This window comes from Calonectris borealis, chromosome 5, assembly GCF_964195595.1.
Source record: "Calonectris borealis chromosome 5, bCalBor7.hap1.2, whole genome shotgun sequence".
Lineage (NCBI taxonomy): Eukaryota > Metazoa > Chordata > Aves > Procellariiformes > Procellariidae > Calonectris > Calonectris borealis.
In genome coordinates this window covers 27002182-27030153 of record NC_134316.1, presented here as the reverse complement: position 1 = coordinate 27030153, position 27972 = coordinate 27002182, and the positions used below count along the sequence as shown (strand labels likewise).

Below are 27972 nucleotides of genomic sequence, written 5' to 3'. Positions count from 1 at the left end.
GGCTCCCGTTCAAGAGCGGCCATCAGGACTCAGATTAGCATGAAGGTTATTTTCAGTCAAATATTTCTACAGCCCACCCCTTTCCCCTCCCTTAAAGGGATTGAATTTCTTTTTCCCGGTAGTGCTCTGGAAGACAGGAGGAGAGGAGCCAGGCAGGGGAGAAGGGGTACCCACGCTCCCTGCGCAGGAGAGTTGCTTTGTGCAGTCAGCCCAGGGCGATGTAGCCCCAGGTCCCACAGGGGCCCATCTTGCCCAGGAAGGGCGTCCCGAATGGCTGCAAAGGCTCCAGGCACCCATCTTCTTGGTGAGAGGCAGGTGCCCTGCGATGATGGCCAGGCTGCTGGCCAGGGCTTGCTGCCCCAAAGCTCTTCCTCAGGCTCCCAGATACCCCCCTGGGTCAGCGGTTGCCCGAGCCTGGAGCCACGGGCCCCTCACCGCCTACATGCCTGAAGTCATCGCCTTCCCCAGAGCCAAGGACCACCAAGACTTGTACAAGGTGTCAGTGGAGCAGGGGGACACCTTCTGGAGAGAGCTGGGGAGGAGCCGACTCACCTGGATCACCCCCTTCCACTCTGTCCAGGACTGCAACCTGCACCAGGGCAGGGTCTCCTGGTTCCTGGACGGGCAGCTGAACGTGTCAGGTAAGGAGAGAGGTGGACATGGGAGCCCACCAAGGGCCTGCAGGTGCCTCTCTGTGAAGGGCTTCGGCCCTGGGAGCAGATCGGAGGAGCACAGAGTTAAAGGGTTGGAGTGAGGGGGATCCCCAAAATGTCCGGTTGGGTCTGCAGTGGCTGTAGTGTAAGGATGTGGCTAGTCCTAAGGGAGCAACTGGGTCTCGCTGGAGGGGCTGCAGCTGGATTGGGGTGTGCTGGGAGCTGGGCTGCTCTCCCTCAGCCTCCGTGGATCCCACAGCAGCACAGCGGCTCCATTCTGCAGGACCACAGGCAACAGCACCAAACCCTGTGCGTTCAGCAGGCAGCATTGCACTAGGTTATCCCTGCCCAGCGAAGGCAGTATCTACCTGCAGAAAGCAAAATACAGGAGCAATGAGCAGTACTGGAAGTCCCCACAGCCGTGGGAGGCTCTTCTTCTGTGGGCTGGGGCTACTCCCTTAGGGGGGGCTACCAGGGGAAGACATAGGGGCTGGTGACACTGTGTCCTGCCCACAGTGCTATTGGTCCCAGTGTTCAAAATACAAGACAGACCTCTCAGAAATCAGGTCTTACACAGTCCATTTGGGCAAGAGAGCAGGAGTTATTTGCCTTTGGGATTTGAGATCTTACTGTTCCCCCTTCCATGTGTGTTTCTTTCTCTCCCAGAAAACTACAAATGGTCAGGGAAAAAAGGCATTTTGGTATGCAAACTGGGGCTGCTGCATCATCCCTTGACCTCAGTAGCACATTTAAGGAAAACACGGAGTGGAACATGGCTTCTGAGGAAACTGCAGCTGCCAGCAATGTGGGAAACTTTTCTCGTAAGAATTGCAGCCAAAGCCTCAGCCTACCATGTCCCTGGAAAGCCAGGGGCTGTGCACTCCTGGCCCTGGCTCTCTTCCATCTCAGACAAATGCACCCTGCAGCCTTCCTGCGCAGAGCTTCCCTTTGTCCTACATTTGTTATTTAGGAGCACCGCCACTAAAAATCTGCCCTAGTCCACCCCGGAGGCAGGTGCAAGGCAGCGCTGGGTGGAGTGATGGCTGAGTTAATGTTTGCCAGGCCCTCTGAGGGCATTGGGGATGTGACCTACAAAGGGACTTCAGGCAGTTTCCGCTCTGGACTGCGTTAAGTTGCAATTAATGGGGAAGCTGAGAGTGGGGATTGGTATTGGAGTGGTGAGGAGTGTAATGGGCTTGGGACGGAGCTTGCGATCTGCCGGCTGGTATCCACAAAGGTTGTGGATGAGAAGACTCACACACAGCCCCGACTCTCATCTGAAAATGGGACTGCCAGTGCTGGCTTTATGGGAGTTGAGGGGTACTGAGGGTTGCTCTGGCAATGAGACTGGGTCGTCTTTTCCAGTGAATTGTCTGGACCGGCATGTCCATGTAGCCCCAGACAAAGTGGCCTTAATCTGGGAGAAGGATGAACCAGGAGAGGAGGTGCGGGTCACGTACAGGTCAGTACTTACCTCTGAGCATATGAGAGATGTATTGCAGTGTGCATGAACGCTGCACAGGGCTGATCTGCTGATGTGCGTCATGTTAGGGGATGCAGCATCCCTTCACATAGATAGATCAACAGTATGGTGGCTGTTGGCTTCCCTGTACTGATCTGAGACTTCAGCCTACCTCCTGGTTAACGCTTTGGACCACAAGGGCTCCCTATCAGGCTGGGGAGGCAGATGGAAGCCCCTCATTGCAACACTGCAATGCTTGTAGGTAAGACTACATGGGAGTCACGTGTGCCTTCCCAACAAGGTTCCTGGTGTCTAAACTTGCAGGTAAATGGTCTGCAAGAGAGGCCAGATTCACAGCCGCATGGGTGTTGGGAAGTCCCATGCTCATCCGCATGTCAGCAACACTGCTGGGTTTGGGTCTCTGGGGGACTGCCTGTCCAGCCCTGCGAGGCTGGTCGGGGCCCGCCGCCTTCCAACTCAATCTGCCTGCTCTCTGAGTCTCTGCTGGAGAATCCACTTAAATCCCTCTGCACACAGAACAAGTCCCTCTGTCCTCTCTGTCGCCAAACCTCACGCAACAAACATGACCATCCACACCTGCCAATCTCCCTGCATGGAAAGCCCTTCCATGAAATGAGTCACTGGCAGCCAAGCCGTGGTTTCTGGGAGGGACGCTCCTCGGGAGAGGCATTGTTTTACTCACCGCTTTCCTGCAGCTGTTGTTCTTGCTGGTGGGCATAAGCTCTGGAGGACTTGACCTTCCCAGCTTTAGCTGGGGGAAGATATCTAACTCCTGTTCTCATGGGGGAAGATATCTAACTCCTCATGTGTAGCCTGCAGGCTTGCAGGGTAGTGTGTCACTCCAGTTGTACAGGCTGATAAGAAATGTGCAGGCTGCCAGGGAAAGTCAGCTGAGTGTTGTGGACTTGCTGAGCCAAAGGAATTGCCGGTGGCCATTGCTGGCCCTATGGCTTGCTCCTCATGCTGGCCAGTGAGAGTGTCAGGCTCTGTACAGAGGCCGTTCTTTTCCATTTATTTCTTTTCCATAAATAAGGGCCCATGTTAGTGACTGTCTTCTCCTTTCCTTCCCATTGACATTTTACAGCTCTCCCATGGACTTCCACCGTGGGGGGTTAGGGTGCGTAGGGATGTAAGCTGCGTACCTGTGACTCTGAGGCCCCCCCATCTTTATGCACACAGGTAAGATCTGCAAGAAAGTCTCTAACTGTGCCATTGCTTCTTTGGGCAGGGAACTGCTGGAGCTGACGTGCCGCCTGGGAAACACCTTGAAACGGCAAGGGGTGAAACGGGGTGACAGAGTGACAATCTACATGCCCCCGTGCCCGCTGGCGGTGGCTAGCATGCTGGCCTGTGCCCGCATCGGGGCTGTGCACGCTGTGGTGTTTGCCGGGTTCAGTGCAGAGTCCCTAGCAGACAGGATCCGGGATGGTAAGAGCCAGTGAGTAACAGGGACACGTGTTTCCCTTGGGGGACAGTGCTGAGCTTGTTGCTTCGGCAGGTGGGGGGCTCGGGGTTGTGCTGATGGCAAAGGTTTTCTGAGTAAGACTCCCTGGGCTAACTGAGGGTGTCCTGCCATAACGTATGGAGCAGGGATTAGCGCCCGAGGAAATGGCATGGGCTTACTAAATATCTTCCAGCCCATGGGATGGACTGTTCCCTCCTTCATCCAAGGGACTGAAGGGCTGGGATACAGCGTCTCCTCTGAGGGGATGCAACACAGGCAGGAATGAATGGGAAACAAAGACGCAAAGCTGTTGTTTTTGCTAAATGGAGGACATGAGTAACAGGGGCTGGGAGACAGAGGGAGAGGTGCAGGGTCACGGTAGAGCCAAACTGCTGTACGACTGATGGAGGGGGGCAGAGCTGCTTATGTGGCTCTTCTGCCTTCTGCAGCCCAATCGGAGACCGTGATCACAGTGAACCAGGGGCTGAGAGGCGGCAAGGTTATTGAGCTAAAGAAGACAGTGGACCAGGCTGTGAAGCCGTGCCCAGGAGTGAAACGGGTTCTGGTTTCCATGAGGACTGACAGCAAGGTTCCCACGACAGCCCTGGATGTGCCGCTGGAGGAGGTGAGAGGCTGCCTGGCGCTACTGCTGCTTCCCCTGGGCAATGTGCCCGCTCTGGGAGTAGGGACACGGGGTGGAGAGGGGGTCCTGGCTGGCCATGACAGTTTTGCTGGCATTGACACAATGTGGGGACATTGTCCTGCAGCAGCAGTGGCAGCTGGAGCTGCACATGAGGTCAGGACAGTCCCAGAAGCTGCCAGAATGGGTAACTGGTGGTTCTTCCCACAGCACCAGCCCTGTACTGTCAGAGGCAGGCAGTGCAAACCGGGGCTCGTAGCAGGGTGGACCAGGGGCTAGAAACGCTCCAGACACGGGCTGACATGTTGTGAGCCCAGCCTTGGACTGCCACTGCACTGTCACACACGGCTCTGCTGGCAGACCTGGCACCCTCTGTGAGCACCGCTGGCAGCTTGTGTCCGAGGAAGCAGGCGGTGAGGTTGCTCATGTGCCCATTATTCACAGCACATAGGATGGCCAGGCTGCCAGCATGGAGCACTGTTTCTGGAGAGGTGAGCCCCTGCTGTGCATTTCTGTTAGCTCTCTGGAGCTGCACAGAGGTCTCCTTGCTTCTGCTCATCCCATCTGCAAGCAATTATTGCTAGAAAGGCTTCCTGGAAGACTTCTGTGCTGGTCAGAGCAACAGCAGCGTAAAAATAGCTGCTTCTTACTCAGCAGGTCTGCTCTGGCTGAGGAGAGCATTTGCCAGCTCAGCAAGGCGAAAGAGAGTTCAGGCTGGTGAGCAAGGGGAGTGGAGGTGCAGAGGCGGGGAGGATGGTATGGGGGAGCAGGGTGGCCCAGGTGCTCAGAGGGAGGCTCAGGAGAGAGGTGCGCAAGCAGGTGCAGGGACAACACAGGGAAGCCTGTGAGACCCCAAGAGAGAACTGCTGTGCTCTCTCCTGCAGGAGATGATGAAGGAGGATGTGTGCTGTGATCCTGCTGCCATGGACAGTGAAGACATGTTGTTCCTTCTCTACACATCAGGCAGTACCGGCAAACCCAAGGGTCTGGTTCATTCCCAAGCTGGTTACTTGCTGTTTGCTGCTCTCACGCACAAGGTAATGGATCCCAGCCACAGAGCACTCATGAGCTAGCAGTTCATAGGCAGTGCAGGGAATAGAAGTGCTGCCTTGTTGCACCATGAGCTCATCTTTATCCAGAGCAAAGTCTCTGGGAAACCCTCCTAGGGCATCAGCCCAGTAGAGCATATCTGCCTACAGTTAGTGGGGAAGAGCAACACACGCTCCAGAGCAGGTCCTCCCAAACTTCTAAGCTACCTTCCTGGCTTTCTTCTTTCTTTCACTGCCCTATCCTAGACTGAATCATTGGGTGGGATACTCAGCCTTGCAAGGGTAATTTTATATTACTGAGTGAGGAGGAAGAAGCCAATTTGCTCCTAAAACCTCTGGCTTGCTTTCCCTAAGTGTAACTCTCCCAACTCAGGTGGGAGATCGAAGGCAGTGCTTCTGGGAGGGGCACATATGAGGATATCTTTAAAAGCTGGTGAATGCCCTCAAGGCAAAGGGTCTATACCTGAAGAGTGTGGGTCATCTTTGGGAAGAGGAAAGCTTTTAACCCCTAGCATGCCCAAAGCAAACTCTAACAGAGCTGGATAAAAGGGCACTGAGCACAGCATGGAGCTGCACTTGGCTGCAGGAATGGTTGCGAGGGTCATTTCCTAAGACATTATATGGAGTCCTCTGCAAGAGGGAGTTCCTCTCTCAACAGTCCCTTAGCTTTGGGTCTGGCTATCCCTGTGTGTGACTGAAATTCCAGTAGTGCCTCAGACCACACACCCTATGAGACAGCAAGCTCAGGGCTGGGTCTTCTCTGTCAGCCCTGAGTGCTGGAGGCCAGACGTCCTGGGGTGTGTGCAGGGGGCGTGTGGAAGCCCTTCATTTTCCTGTGAGCTAAGCTGTCTGTACAGCTGTGCCCAGCACGATACGTGACCCTCTCGAGACCATCAGAGCTGGTTTGTGAGAGCCAGGGCTGCCGTCCCAGAATGGCAATGCAGGGAGTGAGGAGCATGTGGCCATGTTAGCACTCAGGAGCGCTGGAAACCTGACACAGGGCTGGCACGCTCACATCTCTCATTTGGATGGGGCAGACCACTGCTACCATAATTCACTGCTCGGTTAAAAAGAGGCCGAGCAAGCAGGAGAAGTTTCCATTACGTGCACCCTGGAGCACTTGAGGCCCCGAAGTCCCCAGCTGGCAGCCTGCAGACAGAGCGCTGCAGGAAGAGACAGGAAGGTCCAAAACAGCAGATGCCAGAGCAGAAGGTGAGAACTGATGGTCCAGTGGGAGACTGGTCCATGGGGAGCTTTCCCAGTGCTGAGTAAAGGAAAAGAAGGAGAGCGCTTGAGGAAGCTGGACGTGTTGCTGCCAGTCTGATGGCACTCAGTTCTGCCCTGCACAGGACAGGCATCATTCCCTCATACTCCAGCCTTGCAGCCAAGGGTCTCCTGAGGAATAAATAGGGCAGTGGGAAGAAGAACTTGTTCTGCTTTCTGCCTGCCTGCAGGCACAGGGCTGCGCTCACCCAACTGAGGCTGAGAGGTGCCAATTCCTGCAGGCAAGCTGGGGCAACTCTGGCTGAGGCATCTCACGGTCCCTCTGCTTGCTGCCTCAGCGCTCCTACGCTGGGCTCCTTGCTGAGCTCAGGGTTTTCCTGAATGTTTACTGTGCATTTGGAGCCCAGCAGTGCCTGGGGGTGGCTCATGGAGTCCTCTACGACATTGCCCTCACCTATGACTCCCCTCCTTCCATGTGCTCCTGTAGGTGTGGAGGGACCATCCTCACCCTGAAAGTTCTCCTGTTTTGATGCTACAAAATACTTGGATCAGCCTTATCTAGACACCAGCAGAAGGAAAGAAAGGCTGTAGCGCTCTCCTTTGAAAAGAGCAAATTTGGCTGTGTTTTTTTTTTTTTAAGTGTGTCTCTCCTCCTGCACCTTCTTAAAGCACCTGACATTTTATTCTATTTTTTTCCAACGTTTTAAAAAACTCTCTGCAGAAAGAAGGTGTCCCTGCAGGGGTGGTGGGAAGACGGAAGGATGCAGTAACATTAGGGCTAAGAGAGAGTACACTACTCCCGGTTGCCCTCCTTGCTGGGGGGGCAGGCCCAGGCTGTACCCCTCACTGCCTCTCCTCTCTTGCACAGTATGTGTTCGACTACCAGGACAGGGACGTCTTTGGCTGCGTGGCAGACATCGGCTGGATCACGGGGCACACCTATGTGGTCTACGGTCCGCTCTGCAATGGTGGCACCACAGTCCTTTTTGAGAGCACTCCCGTCCATCCTAACCCCGGTGAGTGATGTGTCTCAGGGGAGCTGGGACACGCCACAGCCACCCTGCGAGACGCCAGCAGGCAGGGAGCTGGCAGCTTGATGCCAGGATGCAGGCAGCAATACTTCTGCTGCTGCAGGAGCAGACCACGGGCTGTGCCTAGCAGAGAGCTGTGAGGGGAAGAGTCTTTTCCTCTGGTTAGGAAGCCACTGCTGCTTCTCCAGGGGTGAAGCTGTTTCTCCCTGTCCCTCCCTGCAGCAGGGAGAGTAGCAGAGCTAGGTGATGTGGAGGAAAAGGAGCTGCTGCTCCTGGACTGCTTTAGTCCTTCCTAGAGCGGGATTAGCTTGGCTGAGGGTCCAGACACTACTAGAGAGCCCTTGCTCTCACTTCCTCTCCCTCTATCTTGGTCTCGGGCTGGGAGGACCTGTGTGGATGGTTACTGGTCCTGTTTCCATTCCAGGACGCTACTGGGAAACAGTGGAGAGGTTAAAAATTAACCAGTTCTATGGGGCGCCCACTGCCATCCGCCTGCTCCTGAGATATGGCGATGAATGGGTGAAGAAATACGACCGCTCTTCTCTCAAAGTGCTCGGCTCAGGTAACTGCTGGTGGCATGGGCTGGAGCAGCAAATCCTTGGGCATCAGGTTGTGCCTCTTTCCACAAATGCCGAGAGCTGCAGCACATGAGAGCGGAAAGCCGGGACACTGCGCTATTTGGGGGTGGCTTTGCGAGCGAGCAGGCCCTGGGAAGCTGTGTCTCTGACCCGATCTTTCAGCTCTGTCCCCCTGTCTTTCCCCTTGCAGTGGGGGAACCCATCAACAAGGAGGCGTGGGAGTGGTACTTCCACGTGGTCGGCGAGACACGGTGCCCAGTAGTGGACACATGGTGGCAAACTGGTGAGATGCGTATGACCCCTCGTTCCAGCTTCCGCTCTCCCAGGCTTTAGGAGTGACCTGCTGCTTTGTTGGCCAAGTGGGAACGGTTGTTACCGACACTCTTGTATGAGCAATGCCATAAGGGGCCATGCGGACTAAAACATGAAAGGGAGAAATGGCCTTTAAAGCTAACCCAGAGAAACACGGGGGAGTTGACAGTAGGGAGCAGATCTCTGCTGAACTAAATCAGCAGAATCATCCTTCTGCAAAGAGCCTCCCCCAGCTTTCTGGCAAACCCCGCCCCAGCCTGTGGTCCAGCATGCTGCAGTGAGGGCCAGGGCAAAGGCTGTTGGCCAAGCAGTGCCACCTGGCTTTCCTCTTGTCCCTGACTTTGATGAGCATTACAGTTTCTTTTGCTTCAGAAACAGGAGGCATCTGTATCTCACCCCGTCCTTCTAATCCTGGAGCTGAAATCCTTCCAGGCATGGCTATGAGACCCTTTTTCGGGATCAGCCCCTCCCTCCTGGATGACAAGGTACATTTATAATCTGCAGCCCAGGCGCTTGCAGCGTGTACTTGCTGATGGGAGTGGAGATCTGTAAGTGCGTCTTTCCTGCTCAACTCTGCTAGATGGCAACCTTCTTGACTGGAAAGCGGCTAACAGTGAAGCTCTTCTTCCAACCTGTGCAGAAGTTGAGTTGTTTTCTAGCTTGCTCTGTCCTGATAAGACGGGCTGTGCTTGGGCTCCCTGGCATACGTCCTTCCAAGGTGAGGTCGCTGGGCAGGGACAGCCAGCCTCCCTGGAGGGGCCCTGCATCCCACCATGGTAGGCAGCTGCTGGGAAAGACTGAGCCTGTCCTGTTGGAGTCGGGGGCACAGGACTCTCCTCACTGCCTTCCCTGACATTTCCATCACAGGGTTGTTAAATAGACAATGACTAAACATCCCAAGTACCCTCAGCCACGGTTACTAAAAGGTAACTATTTTACAGGGAAACGTCCTTCTGGAAAACAACATCTCTGGAGCCCTTTGCATCTCGCAAGCCTGGCCAGGTATGGCACGAACCATTTACAATGACCACAAGAGATTTCTGGAAACCTATCTGACTCCTTATCCAGGTAAGGAAAACGCGTGGCAGGTCACTGCAGAGGTGTTTGTTTGGGTACAGTTGGGTCTGCCTCTGGTTTTCTGCATGGGGCAGGACTCAGGAGAGCTGGTACTGCTGCTTCGTTCTTCCACAGACCCTCCACAGTGTTGAGGCCCTTCATCTCCCCATGCCCCATACCTCAGCACTGCCCTGGGAATGGGTCTCTCTCACCAGCCTTCCCCATTGGATCACATGTGGTTTTAGGGCAGTCGATTTGTCCTTCTGCCCCCAAGTCGCCTTGAGCACAGAGAATCCTCTTGGTGCATCTCTTGCAAATCCTGTTGGCTTCTGCCACTCATCCAGGGGCACTGAGCAAGCCCAAGAGAGTGTGTGTCTTGACATGAAGCAACAGGGAGAAACAGCAGGACCACAGGCACCTGCACTGGAGCAAAGTACTCTCAGCTTGTGGTGATGAGGCAGGCTGGGCATTAGCCAGCGCACTGCGGAATGAGGGAAGGAGCCCGATGATAGAGCAGGTACCAACAGAGGCAGAAGACTAACAAGGAAGGTAGGCATCCTCACCCTGAGCAGTTGAGGAAGGGGCAGAATACATGAGCCCTTGTGCCAACAGAGAGGAGAAGGGGGCAAGGTGAGAGCAGGGCTGATGAGCAGCTCACATACTCACTGCAACAAGTGACCATGGCACCGTTCTGGCCACTGCAGGGTTCTTCTTCACAGGGGATGGTGTGTATCGTACCAGTGAGGGCTACTACCAGCTGACAGGACGGCTGGACGACATCATTAACATCAGCGGACACCGGCTGGGCACTGCAGAGGTGGAGGATGTTGTGGTAAGAGGTGTGGGTGGGAGGTGAAGCCATCTGAGAGGACAGCAAAGGCACACTGGTGGTGCTCAGGGAAGCCTCTTTGAAATACCCAGACAGAAACACGCTGCTGCTGTAGCAGCAGGGAACAGTGTTGGACCCACAGCCTGCCTGTGGGAACAGCTTCCCACCCTCTCCCCTCCCATTCCAGCTCTCTGCAGCAAGGGAGGGACAAAGCCTGATAAGGTTGATGCTGTAAGTGGGTGAATCCCAAAGTGGCAGCCAGGCACGTTAAGGAGGAGCATCCATGGGATTGTGGGACCTGGTGGAGCAACATGGAGGAGCAACCTCGAGGCACAGAACAGGGTCTAGAGGTGCAAGCCTAAAGCAGCCAGGGACAGGGGGGAAGACTTGTGTTTGCAGACAGACCTGCTCAGGCAAGAAGGAAAAAGGGGCAGAGGCCATCTGAGGCCCTTCCTTATCTCTCTGCATTACCGTGGGCTACAGCAGCCAAGCCAGGTCAGGGCAGCTCCCAGATGGCAGCCAGCCTGCCGAAAGCACCGAAGTCAAACCCCAGCCCTGTTCTCTTCCAGAATGACCATGTGGCAGTGGCGGAGTCTGCTGTCATCGGCTACCCACATGAGATCAAGGGAGAAGGTAAGATGCTTGCTTTCCTGCCCCTGAAACATCTCTCCTGGGGCTATTGTACTGCAGTGGGAAGTGGCATTGTCACACCAATCCCTGGTAGCAATGCTGTGCCAACACCGTGCAGCACATTAGCGGCGATCTCGGCACAGCCATCACAACCTACACGAAACCAGCTGGGCTTTGCATAAGGTGGCAGCAGCAGCACCGTGGCCAAAAGCACTTACAGCTCAGGCTACAGAGCATCTCCTGAGGCTACTAGCAGAGAAGGACCTCTCCTGGCACTAGGTCCAGGCAGGCTCTCAGGAGGATTCTGCACATGATGCTCAGTAACCTGGTGGTCCTTCTGCCAGGAGCCTATGTGTTTGTTGTGCTGAAGAAGGACACTGGCTACACACAGGAGACTCTTGCTGCTGAGCTACGGGAGCTGGTCTCAAAGAAGATAGCCAAGTACGCGGCTCCAGAGTACGTTCAGGTAACATGTGCAAGCTGGTCTAACACCCACCCCAGAAGCCTGGCCAACCCCTTTCCCTCAGCCTTAGCTCTGCTCCTCCCCATCGTAGGTCACACACCGGCTGCCCAAGACACGCTCAGGGAAGATTATGCGTCGGGTGCTAAGGAAAATCGTGGAGGACAAGGCCAATGAGCTTGGGGACCTAACTACCCTGGATGACCATCAAGCCGTGCAGCAGATCATAGAGGGACGCAAGCGCCTGGTGGAGGGGCAGAATTGCTGCTAGCTTGACTCTGCCAGCAGCCACCTCCTGTTCCTCCACTGCAGAACCAGGGCAACATCCAGGAATGTCACTAAGCAACTGGTGGCCAGAAAGTGCTCAGAGACCGTACCTCCACTGCAGTCTGAGAGTGAACTCTCCACAACACAGAAACCCTCAAAACCTCTGTCTCCACACACCTATGGGAGGCAGGGGAGAGAACATGACTCATCATAGGCAGAAAAGTAAGGGGAGGCGACCTGTTTCCTCCCCTGAAAGCAGAGGGCCAAAAGACCTCCTTGGAGGTCCTTGTGCCTTGCAGTAGCTGTGGAGGCAGCAGCAGGGCAGGATGCCCAGCCCTGGATAGGTATATTACTCCTACCCCCGCTCTGCTCTTCAGCAATAGTCTAGTCCAGGACCACTGCCAATATACAAGCATCTCCTCCAAAGCAAACCCCAGAAGGAAGAGATGCAGCAGTCTGGTTAACAAATACTGACTCTTCTCCATAAACATCATTGGAAAACAGGCCCCAGATTTTAATACAAAAATGTTTCTTTGACCTGTAACCCTGTGTCATAAAGAGAGCAAAGACATGCCCCTTCTCTGTGCCAGCATTCTCCTCCCCTTACAGTGCATCCCTTGGCTCCTGCTGGGGAGTACAACCCTCAACAGAGCCACAGGTATATATAGGGCCACTATATATATATAGTTCTGCAGAGCTGTGTATCAAAGAGCTCTCAGCAAGGCACAGAGGGCAGAACAGGAGGCTGCATCCTAGCCTCACACCACTGCATCCTGGACAAGTGGAGGTTCCTCTGGCCATTGCTTCTACAAGCCCCTTGAGGCAGCATCTTCTCTTTGGGCAGCCTAGCAGCTCAGCCCTTTCCCCCATGAGAGGCAGAGAGGCAGAAGGGGGCTGGAAGAAGGATGGGGTAGATGTGTCTGCTCCCGGCAGAACCCCACACCATCAGTTCAGACTTGGCTCTTTGTCCATCAGCAAAATCCAGAACTGGTCTTGCACTGGATGATTCCCTTGTTGACAGCTGCTGGCTCAGCAGCTCCATGTCTGCTATTCAGAGCTCTCCCACGCGTGTGCAGGTTCTGCAGCTGGCCAGACAAGGGCATGTTTTTCAGCATCCTTCCCCAGCTGGGAGGCGCTTCATCTTCTGGCATCGAGTGAGCTCCCATCTTCCCTCCCCATGAAGTTTCAAAATCCAGCTGTGGAACTGCAATTCAATAACACAACAACTGAGGGATGTCTCTGCAAGGGCATGTCCTCCCTCCTCTCCAGCCTCAGTCACTCCCCTCTGCTCGCCAGGGACCCTCTCTACCTCCCCTTTCTTGCCACCACCAGGGAGGTGTGGAGCGCTGTCTCCCCATCTCACCTTTTCCAGGCTGGCCCTGTGTCCCACACTGATCAGCGTCATGCCCAGCTGAAGGCACACACGGTACAGTTCATGCTCCACCTCCTCTGTCAGGGCGCTGGTGGCTTCATCTAGCACTGAGAGAAAAGTTGTAAGCCCCACAAATCCTCTCCTGACCAGTCATCTCCCCCTAGGCAAAAAAGCAGCAACTGCCGAGAACATTTCACCTATTAACCAGAGTTCACCAAGGGCATCTGCAGAAGGCAACTGAGGAGAAGCAGACACGACCTTCTCAAGGCAGGCCACATGCCAGAGCACTCCTCCGGCCCAGACTCCACCTAGAGCATCCAGGATGGCCTGAGGCACCTTCCTATCAGTTAAGGGTAACTACTACAGATCTGGAGCAGATAATTTCAATTTGTTTGACATCATCTCTACAGCTTTTAGTTTGCAATCCACAGGTTCCTTCTGCCCAGACAGCACTGAGCCGTGCTGCATGCTTCAGGGGAAGAGAGGTACTTACATGTGGCTACTTGCTACCGACACCAGCTCTGTTCACCCACACCCACTCTGGCCCTCATGACAAGTCCTCCAACAGCCCTCTCCAGCCCACAGCAGTCACTAGCAATCTAGGTGTGCAAATGAATTAGCCCCATCTGCTAATGGGAGCGGCTTGTTTGATCTCGCAGGACCGTTTTTCCCACTGCTCCTTGTCCTCTTTTGCTGCGTAACAGCTAAATTTCCCACATTGCTTCCACAACCGTAGAGGTTTACGAGCTTCAGATATGGCAGCTGACACCACGCTCCCTAACATGAACGCTTCTTTATGTAGCAACTGGTGAGCATGCTGAGAGGCGGCTTCTTCAGGTGCCATCGGACCTGGACCAAGAACATTAATTGCTAGTTCCCCGAGAAGAGAATGTCCTATGTATAGCCTCTTGATTTACCACCCTCCACACAGATAATGAAATGTTTTCACCCCTGAATCCTCTGTGTGCTATGCTGCTAAAATAATGGCCAAGATGAAGCATGTTCCTAGCAAAGAAGGGATTTCATGAGCTGTCTCTTTACACCAAAAGCCCTGCCTTCCCTCCCTCCCCTTTTCTTTCGCAGTCACCCACTCACCCGCATATTTTGGCTGGAGGTAGAAGAGCCGTGCAAACGAAAGCCTCTGCATCTCCCCTGGGGACAGGATGTCATACCTGCAGCAGGGTCGAGATTCAAAATCTCCCTCAACAAAAAGAGCTCATTTGCTGAAGAGCTTATGGTTCTGATTTTGGAGACCCCAGCAAGCAACTGTCCCTGTGTGTCCCCCATGCCCCCCTCCACGCTGGGACTGGCTCTGCACCCCTGTGCAGTCAACTGCCTGCAGAGCAGCATGGCTGGTGATTGTTGGCATTGATGCTTGGGGCATGAATGCCCCCATTTACTGCCCACCTCCCGCAGGACACAGCTGGACACAGATGTTCATAAGTCCAGCAGCAATGTGCATCTGCTTAGAAGTGTTCCCCACCCAGAGGGATCACGCAGATGGCGAGCTCCCTTACCAGTTCCAGTCCACCTGCTCGTCCAGTCCTCCAGCCCTCGCCAGCAAATCAGTCTGCAGAGAGCACAGCAGACTTGTGAACACAGCCCCCAACCCTGTCAGCCCACGGCCCTGAGCAGAACCACTCCCTTCCTGCTACTCTCTCTCTTCCCACCTGAGCTGAAGTTGCTCCGTATCCCTCCTCCTCTGCCTGTCCCATGGACAGTCCTGCCCCAGCTGCAGCCAGTGTCCCCGCATGTGTCCAGCACACGGTCATGCTCTGCTGCCACAAAACCTCATCCCTTCTTCCCTCGCTGGCAGCACCAGGAAAGAAGGCAGCAGCACTACCAGGGACTCACCAGCCCAGCCAACTCTAGGAATCGCACAATTCTCTCATCATCTGCAGACCCTAGGAGAGAAAGCAGTGAAGCATAAGCAGAGGCAACGTGTGCTGAGGCCACAGCTGCAAGGAGGATCTCCTGAGGTCCAGTGTAGCTGACTCGACCACTTAACTATATCAGGTCCTGAGCTTTGGCACAGAGAGCTCCCAAAGACTGATCTTCCTTAAAAATGTTAACCATGCCTGTGAGCAGCAGGCCAGGAGGTAACTGGGCTCCACAGATACACCTAAGACTTGGCTCAATCCATGGTCACAGACAGACACAGCCAGAACACAAGGATCCAGGCTTCAATTGCCAAGGCCCTGCCCACCAGCTGCACTCTTATGGCTGACTGCCCACTGTACGCTGCAGGTGGTGGAGTCATAGGAGCAGGGCTCGGGTAACAACGAGCAAGAGGATCCTATGTAGGATGCGAAAAACCTCAGGGTGAACCAGCTGTGGAGCAGAACATACATTTGAGCTGGTACAGTCAGGAGCTATGGAAGCTGAGCAGAAGGGCTGTGCATCTGCCATGGACCTCTCTGAAGCTGCTGAAGAGCCGCAGGAGTAGCTGATGGCTGCAGTTACTCTCTGCAAGACTGTGACTCCCAAGTGTTTGAAAGCAGCACGTAACACTGCTTCACTCAGACAGAAACTTAAACGTGGACATCTGCAAGCTGCAGCAGAACATGTGTGGTCTGGCATGGGAAGAGGCCAGTGGGGAGAAAGGATCCATGTAGTCTGACCTTGACAGCGTGCAAGGCCCTGGGACATCATTTGAAAAAGAGGAACAGTGAAAGATGGAGGTGGATGGAAAATGAGATAAAGGCAAACACAGCTTGCCCAAAGCCAGGTTGTACCAGACAGATGGGACGTATCCCAGCAGCAAGGTGCATCAACATATATCACATCTAGCACAACGTGCAGGGGGCCAGCTTGACCTCACTGCATCAAGAGAATATGCTCTTATCAAGAGAATACATTTCCTCCCAAAAGGGAGGGAACACAAAGCTGACCTTAACCTACACTAAGGTAAATCTTCCAGGGAAAAGCAGAGAGCAACAAAAGCGAAATGGATGAGCGCTCCTCATGGGGCATGGTAGGGGAGAGGCTGCACTGGATACAGGACAGGGAGCTGACGCCACAGGGTTGGCTAATTGCTCTAATGAATTTCCACATACCTGAAACTGGATAGATCTCCTTCAGAGGATAGATTACCTGTTTAACAAAGCAAAAGAAGCCACGTCAGGGGGAGCTGGACACAGTCCATCAGAGACACAACAGAGGTGGCATGAACTCAGGCATGAGGGAAGGAGCAGCCACAGGCATCCTCCCTCTTGCAGGCCTTTCTGCAGCACACAGGTTCACAGGGCACGAAGAGCTGGGAGCAGAGCTGGGGCCGGAGTAGAGGCAGCCCTTGGGCTCACCTGCTCGCGCAGGCTTCCGTCAGTGAAGAAGGGCCGCTGCGGCAGGAACACCACTCCACGGGGGCCAAAGCAGGTCAGCATCTTGATGCTCCCTGCACAGAGATACACTCATGCCACACCTGGAGCGCCAGCCAGCAACTCCCCACTGCCCTCTGTGCAGTCCTGCCCCATGAAGTAGCCAACAAACCCCAGAAAAGGTATATTTGCAACACAGGGCAAAGCAATGAGAGCCAGAGTATGCAATAGAGATGGGTGGCTCCAATGCATCAGTGACACATTCACCATCACAAGGTGGCACGGCCTCACAAACCCACACTGCCACCTTCCAAACTCAGGGCAGCCCTGGTTGAGAAAGAGAAGGCTGCAGCGAGCAGCAGTCCTTACCCCGCGTGCTCTCCCAGAGTCCACCAAGGACCCTCAGGAGAGATGTCTTCCCTGTGCCAGTGTTCCCCACAATCATCACACTGTTTCCTTGTGAGATCCTGAGGCTCAAGTCCTTGATGAGCAGCTTGCCAGAGGATGGTACAGAGAGCGTCACTCGCTCCAGAAGGAAAGCTGTCTCCTTTGGCACTGGGTCCTCCCCAGAATGGCTCCTGGGCCACCACCAAGACAGAGGAGAGATCTGGGGGTAAGCGATCATGCCGAGACTGGCAAAGATCAGGCACCTTAGACCTCCTGTGCCTCTGTGACAGCAGCCCTGCCCCACACACCCCAGGAATGACAAATCACAGTGAGCACTGCCTGCTCCAACCAACTGCATGCAACAGGCTGTGACACCAAGGGCCACCTCCATCTCGTGACATCCCCACACTGGCATGTAAGCTGCAAGCCAGCCAGTTGCTGAGAGAAGACTCACCCGTCCAAATCCCAGCTGGCTTTGGTTTCTGAGTAGTTACCATTTTTTTTTCTGCCAAGGCTCAGCAAGGTCTCCTGCAGTTCACCAATCCTAGACAAACAAGAGGTTGCATGAATGCCAGGGACAACTCCAGCAGCCTCCTCACAAAATCCAAACCTGTCCGTGCTTGCTCACAAGTAACTGTTTCTTATTTATTTAGCACAGACCTGGGCAGAGTCTTGTCCCGTGCCTCCCTTTCCTGCAGAGACCTGCCCGCAGAGAAGCTCACCTGTGCGTGTAGCCAGCTACATCTGTCAAAGTGCTGGAGAGATCTATGAGCTGGCTGAAGCAGCCGATGAGGTAGATGGAAACAAAGGCATTCTGGGGAGAAATCACACACCAGAGCAAGGGTCAGCACTGAGCTGGGGCACTGCCCCTTCCTCCATGGCTGCAAGGAGGCAGCTAAGGAGTCCAGACATTTGGCCACATCAGCAGTCCCAGCCAGACGAAGAAGCGGTGGAGAAGTCACCCAGGGTGGTGGGAGTGAAGGAGAAGATGACCATATTTGGATGGAGCAGGGCTTCCCTCCTCAGTACAGCAGTTTTTGCCAGGAGGACACATCTCCTGCTACCCAGGGGTGGTGTTTGCAGAGTGCCTCCTCGCCAGCCTGGGGCCCAGCACGCTCACCCCGTCTAAGTTGCGCAGATCCATGCCACCAGCCCTGCCCCAGCACCGTACGTGGCTCAGAGCAGGGTGTCTCAGCCTGCAGTGCCCACTTAGCTATTTTTAGCTCTGCATTCTCTATCACAAGCCAGTTTTGAGTATCTGGGAACAAGTCAGGTCAGGAAGGTGAATGCAAGCTAGCTCAGCCTTGCAGGTGGCCAGGCTCACCGTGGGCAGCAGCCCAGGGCATAACCCAGACCCGCAGCACTGCATGGACCCAATCCCCACCCACACCGCTGAAAGCCAGAGGCTTTCTGACCTGCCTTTTTTTTTTTTTTAGACACAGAGGTCTGAGCTAGGAAACACTTATGTAGATGTGTCCTTGGCAGCTCTCACCCCCAGGTTAATCATACACCAGCTGGCTCCAAGCTCCCACTTCCATGCCATCATGGGCAGGGACAGTCTAACCTGAAGGTCAATTGCTGCAGATTATCCAGCCCCAGTGCCACCAGCCCCAGACGAAACCTCCATCCTCAATGCCCACTCACCCTCCACAATGGGGTCTGGGAGATCACCCTTAGGCTCACCTTGCTGACGAGGGCGCTGAGCTCTGTCGGACTCAGGTCACCGTAGACCCCAGAAAAGATGGGAATGGCAATGATCACGTAGCTCAGGATGCTGCCCAGGTAGTCAAAGGTGTTGATCCCAACTGGGCAGAAGCATATTGAGAGGAGACAGTGAGTTAGAGTGGGAACCTCTGTTCCAGCCAGGCTCAAGTGCAGCCCATGAGCCCCGTCAGAGGAAGACCCATGGTCTTGCCTCAGCCCTTCACGATGCACCAGAGCAGAAGAACCCATTTCAGAGGACAGCACAAGCACCAGGGTGAAAATCCATTTGCCAAGCAAAGAGCACTTTGGGGCAGGTCCCTGAGCAGAGAAACATCATCCAGACACACAGCTCGGGAATCACCATGGGGCAAAAGCCACTTTGCCTGCTTGTTTCTACTCTTCAGGGGCCTGTCTGACTCACAAGAAACAGAAGGGAGAGCAAAAAGGAAGCTCTGGGATGAGATGGTTGGCCGTGAAGTCTGTCTTGGAGCTCAGGACAGGCAAAAAGACTTAAGACCCCAAACTCCCACAGAGACACCTGCGTTCAGGGCTCTCCCTCCCTTACTTTGCCCAGAAGCTCACTACGCTGGTGAGATGAGGAAGAGCTGCCTTGATAGTGGTCATTTAATGCCCAAACTTGGACCCAATGACAATAGAGAAGGGAGATTTTCAGGAGACAACTATGCTCAAGGGACAGGCTCTATAGGAAGGAAGTTTCCACAGCTCCCAACAACATATACAGAGTCTTCTCCTTCCCCAAAGCTCAAGCCCTTCCCTCTCTTCCTGGCCATTGAACACCTGCCCCACAAAAAGCAGTTTCCTGCAGATTCCCCTTTTGGGGCTTGCATTCTCTGACTTGGTTAAGTCCTCCACAACTTTGCTCTCTACGAGGCTTTTTCACAACAGGATTCCCATTTAGGACCGCAGGAGGCACCCTCTGTTCACCCTCAGGGCTTTCATGCACCAGCAAGAGGCAGGAGAGGAAAACCCAGCACTGCTGCTCTAGCAGTAGGGTTCCCAAGCCTGTGGGCCACCGCAGTGGAGCTACCAACATGCCCCACTTCACCCCCCAAACTCCCCACTCACTGTATAGCCACAGCTCCTTGCCTATCAGCTCCCTCTGGGTCCGCAGCAGGCTCTGCAGCCTCCGGTCCGTGCGCATGTGCTCCACTTGCCCGGCCCTGTAAAATAAGATTGGAACATGACACAGACATCCCCGGAGCACCACAATGAGGTCAAAGCACGGGCTTTAGGACTGAGGCTTGCAAAGGATCTGGCACCTTAGCCTCCAAGCAACAAGCTCTTTGTTGAGCAGGAACTGAACAGCCAAGAGCGTCTTCCTGAAGAGCTTCACCAAGAAACTCTGGCTGAAACAAGCAGCCCTGCAAATCTCTCCCAGAGCCCGTGGATGCTGCTGTTGCATACAGGAGGAGGTGAGGCAAGGCCAGACACTGTCAGCAAGGCCCCAGCCTGGAACAATGCACACCCAAGGTCACACACACTTTCCAAGCAGAGCCTGGTTGGAAGAGAGGGACGGCACCGCTGCACAGTTAGAGACAGAAAGGAGAAGGCAGAGGCGAGCCCAGGAGGTGACAGCAAGCCAACACTACCTGCACAGCCGGCAGCCCCACAGCCGCCTCTTCCCGTTTCCCACCCTGGACACCCCTTAGACAAGCCTCGAGCAGTGCAGCCCCCAGTGCGGGTGACCCCAGCCCCACAGCCCCCCCTCTCCCAGGGGTATCTCTGCAGGCATCAGGGGGTCGCCCACCCCCTGAGCTAGCAGTGACGCTCCCACTGCCGGGCTGAGCCAGTAGCAAGGAGGCACATCTCAGCTCTAAACCACCACCTTCGCAAGGGCTGGGCTGCCCTCAGGTGGCAAATGCAGAGAGCGCTCCACGTGTCTCTCCAGACTCCCACCTGCTGCGGCAGCTATTGCCCCTGCCACCCACCACAGCTTGTGCCCAGCACACACCCACGCTCCCACCACAATCCGCGCAACGGGGGAGTCACTAGAGCCCAAGCAGATAGGGCCAGGAGCTGGACAAAAAAATAAAAATTAAGATTGTTGAAGAGTCTCAGTTCTAAGGATTCTCGGTTCTTAGAAAAATACATTTTCTTTCTCAAAAATACATCCGGTTAGAATTCAATTTGGCATTACTGCCCTATAACCCATCTCAGGTAACTACTGAGCTGCAATCTTTGCTGCTGAGTATTCAGGAAAGACAAAGCCTTGGACACAAGGAGTTAAAGGTGAGGAAGGCACCGGGGACCAGAGCTATTATTTCTTTTGTAGACGAGGAGAGACTGCTGCCCTGGTTTCGGCTTTTCCTCCCATTCAGTTCACTTCTAAAGCAAGTTTGCCAAAGGCTTAGAAACCAAAGAAGTAAAAAGGTAACAGTGCTCAGGTTTTGTTTCTTCCTTTACCAAAACAATGGTTAGGCAGGTGCAAGAAGACAAGATCTAAGAGATTCTACAAGCTAGAGAAGTCCAGCAATCAAAACCAACCACTCGCCATGGTGCTCCTCCTCATGCAGGATTCTAGGAATGCAACCTTTTAAAAAATTCCTTTATTTTTAATTAAGATTCATACCATGAAATGCCTGGTTTTGTGCAATTCAATTAAATTCTAGTTTTCCACCAAGTGAAGCTTTTCTACTAATGAACTGTACTGAAGTAAGACACTCCATTTTCTGGTATAATAATTCACTTTCCATTTTCTACTTAGTAATAGAATAAAAAAATTCAAAATTGTGAGGAAAAGTACTGCAGCTTAAATAAGCACACATAATTAGAGTATCTTCTCCATTAAAAAAAATTACCATCAGCCAATAAGAATCAACCAGTCCACAAAGAAATAACGCAAACTTGCCAATGCAAACCAAGACTGATTTCAGTTATTTACATCAGAGTTTCATGCCTGTCAGTGTAAATGTTTATGAAATCGGTGATTTTGAATCAAACCACTCTGGGGACAGCACCACAACACCTGAAATGCTCAGTCATTACAGCATGAAGGAGCCAAATACAGATCACAGGCAGGGAAGACTAGAGACAGGACAGCTGCTGCTTGCTTAAATTCCTGGAAGAAGCACGATTTCACAATGCACAGGGCAAAGGCAGACAGGTGACAAGAGAGGAGCAACGACCTCCTGCCACTGACCAGGCACCCCAACACAAGCTACAGCAAAATTGTGGCTCTTTTCCTGGGTTCTAGCCATTTCTGTGAAACACCTTAAAGGCCCCAAGCAGCAGCTCAACAGACTCCAGGGCATCACTAAGCGGGGAGGTGCTGCCGGGCTCCCAACTGTGTGCTCAGCTCTGCGGTAAATGGCACTGAGCAAATTCAGAGAGTAGCGGTAGCGCCTTGGGAGGGTCAGCGCACAGACTGACCTAGAGGAAGCAAGCACAGGTAAGGAGGCCAGGCAACAACTAGCATACCCACAGAAGACACACAGGTTAGCAGCAGCAGGATGGGGCCAGAAGCAACCTGCAACGAGTCCCCAGGGGAACATCCTGACAAGATGCAATGAGCCCTCGAGCGATCTTCCAGGTAAGGACCTGGCAAAACATCAGCAATGGTCTCTAAGCCAGCACTGAATCTGTATCAGGCCTCTGGGGATGTTAGAAGGGAGGCAGAGAAAAAACAGTTGTCTCCAGCTGCTGTGGAGTATTTCTGCAGACGATGCGCAGAATGCAAAGAACAACAGTGTCAGGGCTGTATGACGCTGCAGCGGCATGGAGGGGACAGAAAGCTCTGGCTGCAGCAACAGGACTTGGACTCCTCTGGGATACATGAATACAACAAGGACGCCCCGAGCTGGGAGGATCCTTATGAGAACATAAAGAAATGAACGCTACTAACCTGTAGAAAGCAGCTGGTTCCGCATTGACACGAATCTGCATGTGCTTGAACCTGGACAACCCCAAAAAACATCATCAGGATTGTGCACAAATGCCCAGTGAATTATGTAGCCAACATCCTTGCTAGAGGAAACTCGCCTTGCATCTGTCAGAGCACTGATCTGAGGCATCTCTTGACAGAAATACTCAATAGACTCAAAAAAGCACCAGAGACCAAGGCTTAGCACAAGGTGACATCATGCTGGGCCAGCTCAGTGGTGCGTTATTTTGGTATCCCGCTCTCTGTCCACATCTCAGCCCTTGGGCCTCCTGTTTGCTAGCCCAGCATCTCCACCATACAGAACCACCACAACCAACTGCCTTGGTCTGGGCTCCCTGTGCCAAACCAGCTTCAGCTGCTGTCCCTGGATGCCCCTAGCCCCAGGGAAAGCTGCAAAGCCCTTGCCACACACCCAGCCAACCCTGCAGGGGAAGGGGAGGAGATGAGTTACAGAGCATATGGAAAGACTGTGCTCTTTTGGGCACTTCACGAAGGAGGTGGTGAAGCAGAAACCTGATTTCTGTCAGTAGATGCAGTTCACTGAACTTGCATCTGCATCCAAGAAAGCTCCATGTGCAGTTTTCTTCAACACATCCAACGCCCTAGCAGAGGCACCAGCCACAGCAACGACCAGGCAAGCAGACTGAACCAAGGGCACTGCCTGCCATGACACAGGCCAGTGAAAGGGGTGGCAGGGCTCAGGACGTGGACTTTGGGGCAGCATTGCACAGGTAGGTTTCTCTGAGTGTGGGGAAAAAGTAGCTGCGTACATAGCACTGAACGGGGACAAAAATGCAGCTTTCGCAGGAGCTGCCAAGAGGCAGTGAAAACACTGTTCTGCTGCGACTCACCTGAAATCACCCTCCAGTTTTTCCTGCTGCACAAGTTTAGACACAATTGGGCTCATCAATACCTTGTTGACGATCGTCCCAATGATGAAATACCCAAAGATGCTCACTGGGCCTAGCCAGCCTGTACTACAGAGGAGGAGAAAGAGAGGTCAGCTAATAATCCAAGCAAAAGGACACCCCAGCACCCTCAGGCTCAAGCAGTCAGAGCCTTCAACTGTCACCTCTCTTGGCTTTCACAGAGGTTTGGGGGCCAGCACTACACACTCCAGCACCCCCAAGGCAGAATTCCCTTTGGAGTACAGAGACCACTAAGCCACATGTACAAGTGTCCCTCTGGGGAGTTGTAACGTGGGTGCCAGGCTCCAAAAAAGAACATAGGAAAGAGGCGTGAAAGCAGGGCCAGGATGGGTCCTTACCTGTGGAAGCACTGGTACGTGTAGTAGGCCAGCGTGAAGGGCGAGATGATGAGCTTGCTGGCCATGGAGCTGAGCTGCCTGCAGAACCTCTCCACATCCTGGCTGATGCGCTGGTCCCTGCTCAACACAAAGAGCCACTGACACTGTTAAAGCCCAGGAGGAAGAACCAGTACTAACTCCCTAACAGGGCACAAGCTGTTTCATTGCCTGAACTTAGGACAGGGTGCAGGTGAACAACCTGGGAGGGGCCTGCAGCTGTGACTCCCATTCCCCCATAGGAGACAACTTCCATGGCCCAGCAGGACCCACCCAAGGGCCTTCCTGGCACCCAGGAAGAACAGCTCCTGCTGTTACTTTCACCCTGTTCCTTGTATTAACCCCTTGTTCCACTTTCAACAACATTGTCCAATTCTGTGCTAAAGGTCTTCGCATCCTTGTCCTTTACTCCTCTCCTGGACCCACCCCTGTACTACCAAAAACTACTGACTGTCCCCCAAACTTTCAGTACTGGTGTGGCATCTCGGGCACCAGAGCTACCAGGACTGGCCAGGGCACAGGTCAGGCCTTCACCAGCTGTTGGATATTTGCAAACGCTTCCATCAAAGCCACCCTTCCACAGTAGCTGGTCCCTTCGCTCTGCCTGGAGTGCCCTCTGGTCCCTTTGCTGCACCCACCCCCATCCCACAAGAGCAGGCAGCAGCGCACCAAGCCTCCTCGCCCCACCGGCAGCAGGCACATGAGTAACAGACCCTCAAGTCCCATCCGTCCCACTGCTGAGCAGGAGTTGCACTTTACGTAACTAGAAAGGATTTCAGCACGTTTACTCCCTGGGCACCTCATCTGTCCAGAGCACGTGGATGAGGGCTTCAGTCTGATGCGCTACGCACGGGTGGAAAGGCCACGACTGCGACTGCTGGAGTCCAGAATGAAGAGCAAGGCTGGACTCCTGCTTAGCCATCAGTGCAGATACAACCACAAGGACATTCATCTCAACTCTTTTGCAGTCCTGGAACAGCAATGATTTAATTTTGGGGCAACTCTCACCCTGACTGACCTGACAGTCATCGTTTTTCCTTTTCCTCGGACTGTAATTGTTCCCATAAAGTTATAATTTAAGTCACGCTATAGACTCATGGCAGGATATTGCTTTTTACAAGCTATTAAGCAACATGTCATGATAACACATAAACATTAACTCAAATGCCCTGCTAGGAGCTGCAAGTGTTTGTATGCCACTCAGAACTCACTCTTCATTCCTTCTAAATGGACGGCACCATGCATCTAACGCTCAGTTTGGTTTGCACTGCGTAATGGGAGGTCACTTTGTTGCTCTAGTTCATTCTCTAACTAGCTGGTACAGGGAAAAAATTCTCATTGAGGAATTGCAAGATAAAGAGAATTTTTGTAGTGGCACCAAAAAAGACACCGAACAATAAGATTGGATGTTTGAGCAGAAGCAAGGTGGTAATGAAAAATACTCGGCGGCAATCCCACACGTTCGGTCTGCTAAGGTCAGGAGACCTGGCTCTATCGCTGCGGGGCAGACCGACCCCCGCAGTTATCTCATGCATTTCACTGCACAATGTGAACACATACCTTGGTTAAAAATAAACCTGAGCAGGATCGTCATGTGGTGGAGGGGCCTCTGTCTTCCCCTCCCCCTCCCCCCGCAAAAGGAAAAGACAGGCATGCAGCAGCTTCTGGCCATGGCCAACGTGCTTCATTGCCTGGGAAGTGCTGCATGCCTTGGTGATAGGCATGGCTTTTTAACCTCTCCTTGCAACTTCATACCACTGCAAAACACTATCAGAAATGAACATTTAACGAGGACGAGAGTAACCCTGACAGTGGCTGGAAAGTGCATCAGCATCGGGAAGCTGTGACTTCGTGTTTGGCAGTAGGGCTGTTTGTCATGTTTGACCCAAGCTAAGGCCTCTCCTTGCTTGCTGCTGCCCCTGCGCACAGCTGGTTGCTCTTACTCAGGCTGTCTCCTAGCACTGGGCCAGCAGAAGCAGCCAGGAAACAGATCTGGCTGAAAAACGATACAGACAAAAAAACATCTGAGATACCCAGCATGATTTCACTGTGCAGCCACACGGACCACCAAGCCACGCAACCAAGGGGCAAGGACAGACAGCCAGGAGTACCTGGCAGCAGAAGCAGAGAGGCTGCTTCAGTTCCTTGAGGTCACCACTCTTAGCAACAATTAGGAGTTCCTGCAACACAGCATTTCTCCCAGGGACCCCGGGCTTGGTCTCCTCTGGTGCCATCAACATGGGAGATGGCACCAGTGCAGTGATTAGACTGGTGCCCCCTCCAGGGGAGGAGAGCTTGGGATCTCAAAACAACTGTATACAGCCACACAATTTGGAAGAAGTTATCCCCTGGTTCTAGTTTTTCACTAAGTATTTAATAATAACTTCTTTAAACTCTGGAAGGAAAATAAGCCTCTACCTCTTACACGATATCTAATGTAGGATCTCTAACTCTTCAAAGTGCATAACTATGACAGCAGTGTCCTGTGTGCAAGGACAGGCTAGAACGCCAGCGTCAGCAGGCAGTTGTAAGGAAGGGAGGCGTCTGACCTTCGCTGCACAGCCCAGGTAGATCAGCATCTCTGCAGTAAGCAGGACAGTGCATGAAGCAAACTGGAAGGGGATCTCGGGGTGGGCTGGGATAAGCAAGGAGAGACTGAATGCTCCTCCTTGTCTCATATTCCAAGTCACCCCTGACATTTCCTTCCTAGGAACAGGAAAGGGGAAATGCAGCCCTCATACAGTGCAAAACAAAGCCCTTCCTGGACATGGCTCCCATGGGTTATCAAAACCACTAAAAACCCAACTAAAAACTGCGTTCAGCTGGAGACTCTGGTGGCTGAAGTTCAAACAGAACAACAGCAACCGTCCTAACTTGCTGGCTGCGTGAAGGCAAGGAGAGGCAGTGCCCTCCGACTCCAGCCAGGCTCTTTGCAACGTCACACTGAGTGTCAAGGGTTGAGTTTCCAGACAGCATGTTTTACAGCAGCACTAGATCCCTATTCTGCCGGTCCTCCATTTTCCTTGCCACAGAAACATCCTACCCCTAAAACCATCATGACCAGCAGTCATGGGAGTGCCAGCAACAGGTACCACCTCCCACCCAAGGCAGATAAGAGTATTTGTGCCTAGATGGCAAAAGCTTCTAGGGCTCAAGCCTCTACCCGGAGACACAGAGAAGTCAGGAAAAGGCATGGAGCAGCCCAGAAGAAGCCAAGCAAGAGGCTGAGAGAAGCCGCAGGCAACCTACGGGTTATCGATGTCCTCGCGCATCACGTGCAGGCTGTAGTAGACCTGGCCCTGGAAGTAGCAGCTGTGGAGGTATTCGGTGAGGGATTTCCTCCAGCTCACATACATCATGTTACAGATAAACTGGTCAAAGCTTTTTAGCTGGAATGAGGGCACGGAGACAAACAGGAAGAGATGAGTGAGAAGAACAAGCATTTCCCAAAATGAAATAAAAACTAACAGGTTGTACCAGTGACCCATCCCACACGTAGCTACCTAACAGGGCAAGGGCAGACCCAGATCCTTTGTCACCAGGGTCATGCCAGGACCCATGGGCAGCTTTCCCCTCCCCTCCCAAGACAGGGGACCCTCTGGCCTGTCTTACCGTGGAGTTCACTACGATCAGAGTCAGGGCAACGGCAGTCAGTGTCTTGAACCCGGAGAAGTCCTTGTTCCCTAGGACCTCGTAGTACTGGCTGGGGATGACGCCGACCTGGTAAATAACCAGCTGCTCTGGAGGAAAGAGGCGAGCACGGGAAGGAAATGAAGGACAGCGGCGGCACGGCAAAGGGGGGGAGCACGGGGGGATGGGGAGCAGACGTGGGGTGCAGCCCCCATCCCCACAGCCCAGGCTCACCCAGCAGGGCGACGCAGAGCAGCGTCAGGAACATCAGGGCGCCCGGGGAGAGCCACCCGGGGAAGAGGACAGCCTGCAGCCGCAGGAAGCGCCGCAGGAACAGCCCGTCCAGCCGGGGGGCAGGCCTGCAACGGAGGAAGACGCGGGGGCCGGCAGTGAGCTCTCGGGAGTGCCCACCTCCCCTCCGCCCCGCCGGGACCCCGGCCGCGGAGGCGCCCCCGGCCCGGCGCGGCCCGGCCCAGGCCGCCCCCTCCTCACCGGCCGCCGGCCCCGGCGCCCCCCGCCCCGGCGCTGCCTCCCGCCATCAGCGCGCGGCCGGACCCGGTCGGACCTGCCCGGGCGAGGCCCCACCCCCCCGGGCGCTACGACATGAATATTCATCACCTCTCCTCGCCGTGCATCAGCCCCGCGCCGCCCGCCCGGGCAGGGGCGGCCGCCGCGCTAACGAGCGCTTCCGGGTGCGGCGTC

At 54.0% G+C, this 27972-nt stretch overlaps 2 protein-coding genes across 6 annotated transcripts; one reads left to right on the top strand and one right to left on the bottom strand.

Moving 5' to 3' along the window:
• The first annotated feature begins 126 nt into the window (after nt 1–126).
• LOC142082880 (acetyl-coenzyme A synthetase 2-like, mitochondrial) lies at nt 127–12198 on the top strand. Its single transcript, XM_075151568.1, has 14 exons — nt 127–641; nt 2019–2115; nt 3365–3564; nt 4030–4205; nt 5105–5257; nt 7362–7509; nt 7949–8086; nt 8293–8385; nt 8787–8899; nt 9356–9482; nt 10175–10302; nt 10869–10932; nt 11274–11395; nt 11484–12198. Exons 1-14 carry the CDS (start codon nt 326–328, stop codon nt 11658–11660), a joined length of 2052 nt encoding a protein of 683 aa, XP_075007669.1. The 5' UTR covers nt 127–325; the 3' UTR covers nt 11661–12198.
• Nucleotides 12147–27972, bottom strand: ABCD4 (ATP binding cassette subfamily D member 4). Of its 5 annotated transcripts, none has more exons than XM_075151566.1 (19): nt 27889–27972; nt 27505–27629; nt 27253–27380; nt 26890–27029; nt 23605–23721; nt 23189–23314; nt 22299–22349; nt 19523–19617; nt 18416–18537; nt 17455–17546; nt 17187–17276; nt 16715–16923; nt 16331–16422; nt 16085–16121; nt 14883–14932; nt 14546–14598; nt 14124–14200; nt 13020–13135; nt 12147–12860 (listed from the first exon to the last, which is right to left on the bottom strand). In XM_075151566.1, the coding sequence occupies exons 1-19, from the start codon at nt 27903–27905 to the stop codon at nt 12765–12767; spliced, it is 1833 nt and encodes a 610-aa protein (XP_075007667.1). In that variant the 5' UTR covers nt 27906–27972; the 3' UTR covers nt 12147–12764. The 5 variants fall into 5 exon arrangements, 4 of the variants coding, with proteins under 4 accessions (XP_075007667.1, XP_075007665.1, XP_075007666.1 ...); XM_075151564.1 differs by lacking the exon at nt 27889–27972 and adding an exon at nt 27763–27855; XR_012673876.1 differs by lacking the exons at nt 14546–14598; nt 27889–27972 and adding an exon at nt 27763–27857.